The sequence below is a fragment of the Microcaecilia unicolor genome, chromosome 2 (genome assembly GCF_901765095.1).
Source record: "Microcaecilia unicolor chromosome 2, aMicUni1.1, whole genome shotgun sequence".
NCBI classification, from domain to species: domain Eukaryota; kingdom Metazoa; phylum Chordata; class Amphibia; order Gymnophiona; family Siphonopidae; genus Microcaecilia; species Microcaecilia unicolor.
In genome coordinates this window covers 523,120,215-523,134,853 of record NC_044032.1, presented here as the reverse complement: position 1 = coordinate 523,134,853, position 14,639 = coordinate 523,120,215, and the positions used below count along the sequence as shown (strand labels likewise).

At 40.6% G+C, this 14,639-nt stretch overlaps 1 protein-coding gene across 2 annotated transcripts in view; it reads left to right on the top strand.

Annotated features, from left to right (window-relative positions):
- Positions 1-14,639, top strand: part of SEL1L3 (SEL1L family member 3) — a 163,975-nt gene that overhangs the window by 102,233 nt on the left and 47,103 nt on the right. For both annotated transcript variants that reach the window (XM_030191255.1, XM_030191256.1), the window contains exons 14-15: positions 10,406-10,468; positions 12,914-13,090. In XM_030191255.1, the coding sequence (XP_030047115.1) occupies positions 10,406-10,468; positions 12,914-13,090 (240 nt within the window). The remainder of the gene's footprint in view (positions 1-10,405; positions 10,469-12,913; positions 13,091-14,639) is intronic.

Genomic DNA, 14,639 nt, shown 5'->3' with positions numbered 1-14,639 from the left:
TGTATGGGATTTGCGTTACAAAATGTACGAGAAGAGACTTGTTGACCTGAACATGTATACCCTGGAGGAAAGGAGAAGCAGGGGTGATATGATACAGATGTTCAAAAATTTGAAAGGTATTGATCCTCAAACAAACCTTTTCCAGAGATGGGAAGGCAGTAGAACTAGAGGTCATGAATTAAGGTTGAAGGGGGGTCAGACTCAGAAATAATTTCAGGAAGTATTTTTTCACGAAGAGGGTGGTAGTTACTTGGAATGCCCTCCCGTGGGAAGTGGTGGAGATGAAAATGGTACAGAATTCAAAAATGTGTGGGATAAACACAAAGGAATCCTGTTCAGAAGGAATGGATCCACAGAAGCTTAGCAGAGATTAGGTGGCAACACCGGTAATTGAGAAGCAAATCCAGTGCTGGAAAGACTTTTTTGGTCTGTGCCCTGAAAATGGCAAGGTTTATCTGCTCAAAAACGCTAAGTATCCCTCTTTTTTTTTTTTTTTTTATATTTATTTATTAATTTCAAAATAATTCACAAGAAACAATCTTGTACAGAAAGAATAATGTCAGCTGTTATAACTCAAAAATTTCACAAATAACTAATTTTTTTTTTTTTCCAATGACATATACATCTCAAGTCCACAATAAAGGCAAGACACAATTCAAAGTTATAATACTTAATACCAGGAAAATAGTAGGGGTATACCACCTGTGCTTATAATTCTTACGGAGTAGATATCAGAGGGTTTGCTAACGGTGAGGATACAGCCGGGCCTTGTTTAGAGTCCAAAAAGGCCTGTAAATGTTCGCTCTCATAGAAAACATATTTAACAGATTGCAATTTTATCACGCATTTACAAGGAAAATTTAACCAGAAGATTCCTCCTAATTGGAGGACACGAGTACGCAATTTCAAAAAGGATTGACGCCTTTTCTGTGTCTGTTTAGATACATCTGGAAATATTTTAACTTTACAATTAAGAAACATATCCTCTCGGTGAGAAAAAAAGGTCTTTAAGATCCAATCTCGGTCAGGCTGTAATACAAAGTCCACTATCAAGGTAGCTGCTTGTACGCCTAATAGTTCATTTTCTATTGTTTGAGAAAGGTTTAAATTTAACTCCTCAAATGGTATTTCTGATCCTGCTGTTAACACTTGATCTGTAGATTGCTTAATATAAGGCGCTAAATAGTAAATCCTTGAGATCGGTGGATATAATTGATCAGATATTTTCAAAATTTCCGTGAGGTATCTCTTAAAGGTTAACAATGGAGCCACTGATGGCACTTTAGGAAAATTTATAAGTCTTAGAGTTTTCATCCGTTGTTTATTTTCTAAATTTTCTATTTTTCTTTGCAAAAGTAAATTTTCTTTCATTAGTGCCACTTGGCCATCTCTGATCTTGTCAGTTTCTGTTTTAATAGACTGTTCAAACACTTTAGTCTGTTGTATTTGTTTTTCCATTACTTCAATTTTATCAGAAAAGGTTTGAATTGGCTTTAAAACAGAGGTAATTTTTTGAATAAAAGAGTTTTCCAGACTCACCAGGGCATCCCATATGTTTCCCAAGGTAATTACTTCTGGCTTTTCTGTCGTTAGAACCTTTGTTTGTAGCAGATTCACTTCCTGAATCTCTCCCCTAGGCTCAGGCTGTCTCCCCTCTGCTGCAATTCCTTCACCTCCTGTGACATTCACAGCGTCACATTCCTGTGGCGTTGGACTCAGCACTCTACTGCTAATGTCTGCCCCTGCTCCCAGATCAGTTTCCCCCACTTCGGGTCTTAACGATCTGGGACATCCACTTTGCAGCGTTGCCGGCATAACAGGAGGACTCCGCATTTCAGGGCTCAATGTGATGTCTCCTTCTAGCGGGGAGAGCGGTTCACCTCTCACCGTCCCTCCCTGCAGCAAAGCGTTCTGCCCTGTTCCTGCTCGGGTGGTGAAGCGATCCATCGGACCCAGATGAGATTGCATTGAGGGTGCTGGGGAAACCCTCTGTCTGCCCCTTCTTTTAGGCATAAGTTTCAATAAGGAAATTGAGGTAAGCAGGAAAAAGAAAGTGAGTCGGTGGAGCTGCTTCTCTCACCTCCTACTCGGACGCCATCTAAGTATCCCTCTTTTTATTATTCAATCTATAGATGGACGCGAGACCTTGATCAAACATAAGATTTTCATATAAATAAAATAGCCTCAACAGCCCAGGGAACCTAACATTAGGACTCCACTGAAATGGCCAACATCATAGGCTCCTACCGCCTTCTGAAAAAAATCACAGACATAAAAAAACTCCCACACTTGGGGAGAAAAAGATTCTGTGAGCAAAAAACGGAAAGCGGAATGTCTTCCAATATCAAAAAGTGATAAGTCTATACACCCCTCTATAGAGAATACTAATGGATCTAAGAAACTACAGTATCCACTGCTAAGCCCTCTTAGATAAGACTGAAAGGTATTGAAAATAAAAGATGAAACACAATTACAGTGTCTACTATTCAACACGTATCAGCAACAAGACATTCAAAAAATCAATAAATAACTAAGCTTGAATTGCTGATTTGTGACTCTTCTGGAGTCTTACGTCCTGACTCTCAAATAGCAATGATGATAGTGTCTCAAGTTGCTGACTCGTTCCTTCCAGTCATACTTGTAAGAAGGTCATGAAGTTGAATACAATTTATCTGCTGTCATCTACTATATTACTATGTAATGCTGAAGTGGAAGAAAAGACAGGATGATGCTGGATGGGCATAGAGAGAGAGAGCAATGCTGGATGGGGAAAAGCCGGTAGGTAGATGAGGTGAAAAGGAAACTAAGGAACAGAGGATGAGAGAGAGGGAAAATGAGGGGTAAAAATCATATATTGATGGATATAGAGACAGAGAAGAGAAAAGAAACAAAAAAGAAAGATTAGTGCCAGATGGATATAGAGAAGGGAGGGAATAAAACCAAGTGGAGAGAAAAGAAATGGAAAGGCAAACCTGGAAAAGAATTTTGAAGACCAGCACCAAAAGTGGGACAGACTGGGACCAACCCAATTAGAAAAGTGCCTAGACAACAAAGGTAGAAAATAAAAATGTTTTTTATTTAGTACCTTGTTAAGGATTTGGATGTTTGCTTTGAGAAATGTTACAGAACAGAGGCTGTGATCTACATGCAGATAAACCATAGGAGAACGATGCAGATCAGAGTGAAAGCAGAAATACACTGCTGAGGCTGGCAGTTTTCTGAGTTCCGACAGTTGATGTTATACGAATGATTGAGTTGGTTTGAGAGTCCTATATACGACTGGTTGGAACATAACAATTTAAGGATTGTGCTCCAGTGAGCAAGTTCAATGGCTTGATATCTAGAGGACTTTAGTCAGTAGACAATTGTGTGAGACCTATGGGTTTAATCATGTGAATAAGCATATAACATATAGACTTTTAAGTAATTTTGGTAATTCCTACACAACATTGTATTTGAGTCAAAATGTGAAATTTTTATTATTGAATTGTATTATTTATTTGTTACATTTGTTCCCCACATTTTCACACCTATTCGCAGGCTCAATGTGGCTTACATAATACCGTAGTGGCGTTTGCCAATTTGGTTGATAACAAATACAAAGTTATATTGTGGTCAGATGAGGTAGGTGTGGATCAGACGTCATGGGGTCGAAGGAAGTGAAGCTGTGTTGCTGGGTGTGAGGGTTTACGTTGGATCTGTGGGATAAGCCTTTTTGAAGAGGTGAGTTTTTAGTGATTTCCTGAAGTTTAAGTGGTCATGGATTGTTCTCACAGCATTAGGGAGTCCATTATTGGAATGCATTGTTGATTGTCATAGCTATTCCAGCTTAGATAGTGTATTTTAATGTTGTATTAATTATTTCTTAATATAGTCAATAAAGACTTTATGTATTAAGTTGAATGACAATATTTATGATTGGGAATAAATACACCCAAATATATTAACAGAGCAAGAATAAATCACTCCCCCCGCCCAAATTCTAGTTCTGGTAAAGTATATGAGTGTGTTTAAATATCTGAGAAGGGTATGTTAAATTTTTTTATCAAATACAGTACTGGTAGATGGGTTTTGCCTACATATTGGTCCTTATTCTATAAAGGTTTTGCTCTTAAATTTATGCTCCTAAAATTTATGTTCCTAATTTGAGCATAATTTAGGCTCATAAATTAGGAGCATACTTTGTGTGTAGGAGCGTAAATTATGCTCATAAATTAGGAGCATAAATTTTTTGGAGCATAACCTTTATAGAATAAGGGCCATTATTCTTTCCCAAGCTACTGATGTGAAAGCTTGCCTTATATTAAAAGAGAGAGAGTGAGTGTGCTTGTGTGTGTGTGTGTGTGTGTGTGTGTGTGTGCGCGATTAGAACATGTGGAGGGGCATAATCGAACGGGGCGCCCAAGTTTTCCTGAGGACGTCCTCGCAGGACGTCCCCGTGAAGGGGTGGGGAAACCCATATTATTGAAAAAAGATAAGCGGCCATCTTTTGTTTCAGTAATACGGTCGGGGACGCCCAAATTGTGAAATTTAGGTCGACCTTAGAGATGGTGGTCCTTAGAGATGGTCATCCCTGATTTTCGGCGATAATGGAAACCGAGGACGCCCATCTCAGAAACGACCAAATCCAAGCCATTTGGTCGTGGAAGGAGCCAGCATTCGTAGTGCACTGGTCACCAGGACACCAACTGGGCACCCTATGGGGCACTGCAGTGGACTTCACAAATTGCTCCCAGGTACATAGCTCCCTTACCTTGTGTGCTGAGCCCCCCAACCCCCCCCCCCAAAACCCACTCCCCACAACTGTACACCACTACCATAGCCCTTAGGGATGAAGGGGGGCACCTACCTGTGGGTACAGTGGGTTTGTGGTGGGTTTTGGAGGACTCACCTTTACCTCCACCAGTATAACAGGTAGGGAGGGATGGGCCTGGGTCCGCCTGCCTGAAGTGCACTTCAGTACACACTAAAACTGCTCCAGGGACCTGCATACCACTGTCATGGAGGTGGGTATGATATTTGAGGCTGGCATAGAGGCTGGAAAAATATTTTTAAAGTTTTTTTTAAGGGTGGGAGGAGGTTAGTGACCACTGGGGGAGTAAGGGGAGGTCATCCCCGGTTCCTTCCAGTGGTCATCTGGTCAGTTCAGGCACCTTTTTGAGGCTTGGTCATAAGAAAAAATGGACCAAGTAAAGTCGGCCAAGTGCTCGTCAGAGATGCCCTTCTTTTTTCCATTATTGGCCGAGGATGCCCATGTGTTAAACGTGCCCCAGTCCCGCCTTCGCTATGCTTCCAACACGCCCCCGTGAATTTTGGTCATCCCCGTGACAGAAAGCAGTTGAGGACACCTAAAATCGGCTTTCGATTATGCCGATTTGGGTGACCCTGTGAGAAGGACGCTCATCTTCCGATTTGTGTCGAAAGATGGGCGCCCTTCTCTTTCGAAAATAAGCTTGTAGGTAGTATACAGACTTAAAATAAAGAAAAGAAAATATGATGGTATTTTTTTAATTGGGCTTTATAATTTTAAAATTCTTGTATGGCAATGCCCCTCTGTATATGAGTCAGCTGTAGCTCCTCTTCATGGTGGTGACTTTCATAATTCACGTAATCAACTGTTATTTCATTTTCCTTCAACACAGAAAATAGTATCTAGTAAGATGTTTAATTCTTCATTGTCATATCAAGCAGTTTTGGCCTGGAATTCACTGCCATTACACATCAGAACAATTATTTGATGTTTCGAAAGATCTTAAAAGCATTTTTATTTCTTAAATATGTTCTATTGAAGGTATAATTTTCTTTGCTTTTGTTTGTAATATGTAGCTCGTGGAATTTCTGTATATCCAACTCTTTCTTTTAACTCTGTACACTTATATGTAGTTGTGAAATATAAGCCTGGTGTAACATAACACAATACATTTTTCAATTAGTTTTTGAAGTCAGTACTACCTTCTTCAGATCAGAAATGAACAAATGATGACATATCAGAATATATATGTAAAGCATAAAAGCATTCCAAGGTAAGGGTGGGAATGAGAATCGAGGAAAGATGGATGGGTGATCACAGGATGACATGAAGTGTATTTTCAAAGCACTTAGGGGCCCTTTTACTAAGCCGCATAGGCGCCTACGCACTTGCAATGCGCACCAATTTGGAACTACCGGGTGGTAATTTCAATTTTACGTGCGTCCACTACACGTGCTGGAAAATTTACAGTGTGCGATGATTACTGCTCGGTTAGCGTGTGACACTTGATCGCTAAGTCATTGGGTGGTGGTAAGGTCTCAGGCCTAAAATGGATGCACACCAATTTTTATTTTGCCGCACATCCATTTTCTGCCCCAAAATAAAGGCCTTTTTTTGCAGGTGCACTGAAAATGGACCTGCGCATCCAATACACGCGTCTACACCAACACAAGCCATTATTCAGCGCAACTTAGTAAAAGGACCACTTAGACTTACAAAGTTCTATAAGTAACCTGTGGAACTTTGTAAGTCTAAGTGCTTTGAAAATGAGCCCCAAAGTAGCATAATTTTATGGTTTATAACGTGATAGGAAGCCCAGATCTTTGTAAAACATTTGAAGTTAAAATGATGAAATATTCTGACACCCACCAGATAGGGGTTTTCTGATCTGAAGAAGAAGGTAATAACCTTTGAAAGCTAATAAAAAATGTATTTAGTCCAATAAAAAGATATCGTCATATTTTGTTTTGCTTTATCTCCATTTATTACCTTAAAAGTGGACTGACAAGGCTACCACAGCACTTTTATCACAACAACAGGGAACCCAGTGATGAGAGAGTGACAAAATGAAGGTTAGGGTTAGTTGTATCAAAGACTGTGAATGATTGATATATGCACATTAACCAGCAGTGCTTATTCAGAGCAGACAAGGATGGCAAACTCTATAGTCTTATCCCTTCCTCACTTTCTGGCTCTTTTAAATTATTCATTTCAGTGATTAAACAACACTGCTATTCATTTTTTAAAGACTGATACATAGACAGCTGTACATCCTGGGCATCCAGTAAGTGGGGCAAGTACTTTTGTTTCCAACTGGTTACCTTCTTGATGCTTCTGCTTCTAGTCTCAGAGTAATGCTGTGGCAAGTTGGCTATTTAAATTGGCAGGGTAGGCCTTTCTGCGCTTCTGATGTACATATATACACAAAGAAGATGACGGCGTCTCATTTTAGGTGCCCTGGTGCTGCACAGTGAGAGCGCCCAGATTCAGTTGTAGAATACTACCATAACCCGCACTGGTGCGCTTTACATTTGAACATGAGTAGCCATACTGTGTCAGACCAATGGTCCATCTAACCCAGTATCCTGTTTTCCAAACAGTGGCCAAGCCAGGTCACAAGTACCTGGCAGAAACCCAAATCGTGGCAACACTCCATACTATAAATCCCAGGGCAAGCAGTTGCTTCCCATGTCTGTCTCAATAGCAAATCATGGACTTTTCCTCCAGGAATTTGTCTAAACCTTTTTTAAACCCAGATACGCTAACTGCTGTTACCACATCCTCCGGCAAAGAGTTCCAGAGCTTAACTATTCGTTGAGTGAAAAAATATTTCCTTCTATTTGTTTTAAAAGTATTGCCATGTAACTTCCTTGAATGTCCCCTAGTCTTTGTACTGTTGTAACAAGTAAAAAATCAATTTACTTCTACTCGTTCTACACCACTCAGGATTTTGTAGACCTCAATCACATCTCCCCTCATCCATCTCTTTTCCAAGCTGAAGAGCCCTAATCTCTTTAGCCATTCCTCATACGAGAGGAGTTCCATCCCTTTTTATTATTTTGGTCGCTCTTTGAACCTTTTCTAATTCCACTATATCTTTTTTGAGATACAGCGACCAGAACTGAACACAATACTCAAGGTGCGGAACACACCATGGAGCGATACAGTTGTGTTCACAGTTATACCAGCCATAGACCTGGTGCAACTGTCTGTGCCGAAATGTGGCAAAGATGCATGTAAATTACAGTGGGGTCCTTTTACGAAGTTGCAGTAAAAGGTTTGTGACGCGCATCGAGGCCCCCTTTTACTGAGGTGGGTAAAAGGCAGGTTTCTTTTTTCTTAAAAAAATGGCTGTGTGGCAAGTGAACCGCTTACTGCGTGGCCATTTTCATGGGGGAGCACTTACTGCCACCCATTGAGGTGGCAGTAAGAGCTCCTGCGCTAACCCAGCGGAAACTGGACACTGTGCAGCACTGCCCGATTACTTCTGGGTACACACCAGCGCTATAAAAATTTAGGCACACATTTTATAGAATAGGGTCCAGGGCAGGTCCGTGCATAAACCCAAATGAGTGCCAATTAACATCAATTATTGGTTGTTAAAGAGTTTGCATGTGGATCTGGGATCTGCGCCCAAATTTTGGTGACCTATATAGAATCCAGGAAGTGATGGGCATGGGTGGTGCTGCCACTCCAATGCTTCACACATGTAAACACCCTCCTTGCATTTACATGCTGTTCCACTTTCTCATGCCCTTACACAGAATAGCACTTAGTTGCTTTGCTGCCACTTTTGTGGATAAATGTACAGTTATCCATGAAAAGTGCAGTTATTCTGTATATTTATGCACGTAAGTAATGTGTAAATGCAGGTGCCCAGTTATAGAATTAGCCTTAAAGTTTCACTTGCTGCAAGTTCACGATGACAGATCAGTGGCATAGCCAGATGGCCGATTTAAGGTGGGCCCGAACCCAAAAAGGGTGGGCCCAAAAATTCATCTCTTCCCTAACCTCCTCACTTCTCTCATATCCCCCCCCCCCCCCCCCCCCCGAAAACTAAAAGTACCTGTGCTGGTAGAGATCTGCAAGCTCCACCAGCCAAAGACCTCCTCCAGGCAGAAGGAACACTTACACCCTATGCAGACAACGGCAGTGTCCCAGAGTCGCTGATATGGCTAGCCTCGGTGTGTGCGCGTAAACTGAGCACGCACAAGGGCTAGGGTGGCAGTGGCTTGAGGACATACACTGCCACTGGCTGTATAGGGTATAAGTGTCCTTCTGCTGGGAGAAGGTCTTCGGCTTGTGGGGCTTGCGGATCCCCGCCACCCACACCAACAGAGCAGTGATTTTAGGTGGGCCTGAGCCCAGAGTGGGTGAGCTCAGGCCCACCTGTTGCTAGCCACTCTGACAAGACTACTGCTGTAGCTAAATGTTTGAGATTTGAGCTCTGTTATTGCATCAGGGCAGGTTTAACTGTGAGGAAAGATAAAAGCTCCCTGTCACAGTTCAAATCTGAGACTACTAGAAGTGGGAGTGAATGATGATCTGCACTGGGCAAAGGCCACTGCTCACGTGTGGATCAACCTTGATATCAGATACTAGAGGAAGCAAGGGCTGGCTAAAGCCTGTTTTGGCCAGTTCTCCCTCTCTAGTGCTGCTGATAGATGCTTTGATGGTTTTATGACCTCTCTGTTCTGGACTTCTGCACTTATCTTCATGATGAATTTCAGAAATTTGCATAAGTAGTAAGCAGACAACTGAAACAAGCTTATTGAGACATTAAGAGTAATAATATGTATTGCTCTGTCCTAATTGTACAAGGTGTCCCTTTTTTTTATTTGATTGCTTAAGTGGTTGTTATAATTTGTTAAACTTTTACAGAAAATAGCACAATCAAGATCCAGGTGTTAAAAAATAGCCCAGTGTGGTCCTTTTATACATCCTTCAGTAGAAAGGTTACATGCCATAATACATTATGTACAGTGGATCGGAATACACAATGAGTTATGAGGAAAATTAAAAGAGAGCAAGTTAAAATAAACTGTAACCAAAATCAAAAAAGGGTGGTTTGAGATCTGCAGTACTGAAATGCTGAAAATACTAAGAACTGTAAACATAAGCCTTCGATAAAGCTGTGAGAATAATATTTGGCTAATTAGTTCTATCAGCAGTTGATGTAGTCCTTCTGTTGCTTTAATTTTTCTCAGAGGTGGTACATTGGTATGGCTAGAAGTTCTGAGTACTTTGCAGGTTTCGTTGTGGTTTGAAATAAATGATATTGGTGCTGTGTATTACAGGTCTTAAAAAAAAAGTTTATTTATTTATTTATTGCTTCATTCAGAGTTGGTTAGGTTTAGGTTCAAATCTGGATCGAGTAATATTTTGTTATATCAGAGATATTTTGCCATAGAATCTTTTTTTATGTTCCATAAATTTAAAGTGAGGATTCATTTATCAGCTGTGGTTCATAGAAAAGCCTGAACTAGGGATGAAGAGATGGATTTGCAACTTTGAGTCAGAAACAGCTATCAGCTAAGCAAATCAGGGCTGACCTTTTGCTAAATCATGGAGCTGAGAGCTGCAAATCTGTCAACCTCTTTTTGTCTGGAATAATACTGTTGCATCATAATATAGCATTTTTTTTTCACTCTTTAGGGTCAAGGTGTGACAAAGAACCGAAGACTTGCTTTGAAACTTATGAAAAAATCAGCGTCCAAGGTGAAAAACAAACAAACAAACAAACAAACAAAAAACGTTTAATTTTTTTAAGGGGCCCTTTTACTAAGCTTAGTGTGTTCTAAGGCAAGGCTTAGTCACAGCGAAGGAGACAGAAAAGATGATGCCCAAAAACTTCCACTGGACTAAAAAAGTTCACAGTAAACGTTTATTGACTCTGAGGTGATATATGTCCTGTTCTGACGGTGTTCAAACAAGGAAAATCACAGTTCTTTAAGTCTGACAAGTTTTCAGAAGACTGCCATCTTCCTGCATTTTTTTGCAGCAACTATATACAGGGACTCCTGAGGCAGGCCGGAGTGGCCGAAGCACGACTTGTGTCGAGTCCACATTGTTTTAATAAACTTTTGCTGTGAATCTTTTTAGTCCAGTGAAAGTTTTTAGGCATCATCTTTTCTGTCTGTTTCACTGTGACTTTGCTCTTTGGGTTTCCAAGTGCGGAGGCTAGTCTTCTTCTGTGTTTGTCACGCTAAGGCAAGACTTTCCAGCTCGATAAGCCCAGATTTACCCCAACATACCCCTTATGTCAGATTCAATGACATAAGGGAAAGAAGACTGTTGGTGACCCAGAAAGATAAAAGAAGTGGTATAAATAACAGGATACCCCCCACAAGCTTAGAGCCTGTTTACAAAGGCGCGCTAGTGTTTTTAGTGCGTGCTAAAACTTAAGGCATGCTAACCATGTAGACACCCATATGAATGTTATGGGCATCTACACGGTTATGGCTAAAAATGCTAGCTTGCCATTGTAAACAGGGTCCTTAATGAAGACAAAGTTTGGCAACCATACAAGACACATTTAACACCAAAAAAATTGGCACCGAGGACCAATGACTTTTCCCACCCTCAAGAGTTCAAAATTAATTAAACAGAGATTGACGATTTTGCCCACCTTGAAGAGTTTAAATGTGATTGGACAGACATGAATCAATTTGGATAGAGAACTTCTACAAAAAAACAGCACACAGATCTACCACATAGCATCACCCTGAAGAAAGCTACAGCAAGATGGCTGAAACCTCAGTCAAGCAAACTCCATAACACCATCCACAGAAACCTAAGAGAACATACACCCAAAGATTTATACAAGCAACAAAAATAATAATTTAGTTTTAAGGAATAGATGCTGCAGCAACAGGTGATTCCAGTAGGATTCCAAATAGTGACCTGGAATTCAGAAATGCAGTTAAATGGGAAGGTTCAAAAAATACATATTTGCTTGACTGGAATTTAATTACAATTACATGGGAAATACCACCAAAAAGGCCTTAACAATAAAAATAAAAATTGCTGCTTCCTTTTCTAGTTTGCCCTAGCTACTGTACATCAGATTATGGGGGCATGATTTTTAAGGAATCTTTATAATTTCCAACATATACCTTCAAAACATTGATATAGATATAACAGCAGGCAGTTCTGAAAAGTTGATAATGCACAAAATCTTATGCCTAACCACATTCCCAGCTTTTCAGTTATTTCGAGAGTTGACTCAGGACACAGCACTAAATGTGGTGCAGTTAGATTTTAGTAAGGTGTTGATATGGTTTCATGAGGGCAACTCATATACCTACAGAGCACCCTCAGTATGGTCCCTTAATTCACTAACGGAGTCAAAAAGGCGACAAAGGGTAATAGTGAATGGAGTTCACTCTGAGGAAGGAACATTACTAGGGGTATGCCACAGGGATCAGTCCTTAGTCCAGTTCTCCAGGATCACTTCTGAGCGTAAAAAGCATTGAAAAGGTCAGATATTACCTCTACATTAAAATGAACCCCATAACATTCAGCACATGGCAGGCAGGGATTTTAAAGCCACTGACCACGATGGGCTGATTCTGGAGTGGAGGAGTAGCCTAATGGTTAGTGCAGTAGACTTTGATCCTGGGGAACTGGGTTCAGTTCCCACTGCAACTCCTTGTAACTCTGGGCAAGTCACTTAACCCTCCATTACCCCAGGTACAAATAAGTACCTGTATATACTATGTAAACTGCTTTGAATGTAGTTGCAAAAAAAAAACAAAAAACCCCATACACAAAAAGGTATATCAAGTCCCATTCCCTTCCCTTCCCTAACCTGGATATTCAGAACTGAGTCATGCCTGGGTCAGCCACAGACCCAGAGGTTATATGGGTGCTAGCATAGCTAACCAGGCAAAGTTAGGACTGCCTTTTATGTGGTTCTGTATACCCGGTTATCTGCATAACTGCTGGCTCCTCCTTGACTTTACCCACAAACCACTCTGGCACTAACTACACTGTACCGCAATAGTCGGAGAGGACATTCACTGACATTTTGTAGTTGTGCTGCTGAATATCTGGGGATGGCCCACTGATTGGTATCTAAGCAAACAGCTCTTCTGCCCACTTAAACCCCTTTGAAATCTATTCCAATATGTCTAAATGCTAAATTTATTTTTCTACATTCAGGGATTTCATCAGGCGATGAATGGCTTGGGGTGGTATTACCATACGTTTAAGAAAGACTATGTCAAAGCTGCAAAGTTCTGGAGAAAGGCAGACAGAATGGGGAATGTAGACTCAGCGTACAATCTGGGAACCCTGTACTTAGATGGACTTTACCCTGAACAACCTGAGAGAAATGAAGTGAGTACTGAATTGCTGAAGATGTAATTTCTTTCTTAGTGTCTAATTATATTTTCTGCTATATTAATCATAGGTTTATTTCTGGTCATGTTTCTCTAGCACTTGACCAAGAGTAAACTTGATCCAGTTTAGCGAGAAGCATGAGCAAGTCTGAAATAATAGAGAGCACCCATAGATCAAAATCTAGTGGGCAGGTGGGGCTCTCAACCTGTTATTAAGGGCAATTTTATAACAGGGCTACCCACATTTATGCACCACTGGAACACACAAGCGGGCATTACTGTCACAGGTATGTGTACGTTTACTCCAAGGTTGTCCAAATGTAGGCACCAAGCCCAGATGCACACATAAACTAATTAGACAATTGGGTGCTGGCAACTAGCTGTTGAATTGCACTAATTTGGAGTTATTATTTATTTATTTTGATTTTGCTCACACCTTTTTCAATAGTAGCTCAAGTTGAGTTATAATCAGGTACACTAGGTATTTCCCTGTTGCTGGCAGGCTCACAATCTATTTTTGTACTTGAGACAAGATTACACAGAGCTGCCTTCATGTTATTCTATAATGTTGCATGACCAAAAGATCTCATGTGCAACCCAAAAGGGCCATGGCCATAGGAGGTGCATAAGTACACAAGTGTTGCCAAACTGGGTCAGACCGAAGGTCCATCAAGCCCAGTATCCTGTTTCCAACAGTGGCCAATCCAGGTCACAAGTACCTGGCAAGATCCCAAAATAGTACAATACATCCCAGAAATAAGCAGTGGATTTTCCCAAGTCCATTTTAGTAATGGCTTATGGACTTTTCTTTTAGGAAGCTATCCAAACCTTTTTTAAACTCCGCTAAGCTAACTGCTTTTACCACATTCTTTGGTAATAAATTCATGAGTTTAATTACATGTTGAGTGAAGAAATATTTTCTCCGATTTCTTTTAAATTTACTACTATGTAGCTTCATCACATGCCCCCTAGTCCTAGTATTTTTGGAAAGCGTAAACAAGGGATTCACGTCTACCTGTTCCACTCCACTCAGTATTTTTATAAACCTCTATCATATCTCCCCTCAGCTGTCTTTTCTCCAAGCTAAAGAGCCCAAGCCGTTTCAGCCTTGCCTTATAGGGAAGTCATCCCATCCCCTTTATCATTTTTGTCGCCCTTCTCTTTACCTTTTCTAATTCCACTATATTTTTTGTGAGCTGCGGTGACCAGAATTACACACAGCATTCAAGCTACGGTCACACCATGGAGCGTTACAAAGGCATTATAACATGCTTATTTTTGTTTTCCATTCCTTTCCTAATAATACCTAACATTCTATTTGCTTTCTTTGCCACTGCAGCACACTATGCAGACGGTTTCAAAGTATTTTTAACGATGACTCCTAGATCCTTTTCCTGGTTGGTGACTCCTAACGTGGAACCTTGCATTATGTAGCTATAGTTCGGGTTCCTCTTTCTCACATGCATCACTTTGCATTTGCTCACATTAAATGTCATCTGCCATTTGGTAGGTTTGGTCATTCCAAATATTTAGGTGCAGTGTCATAG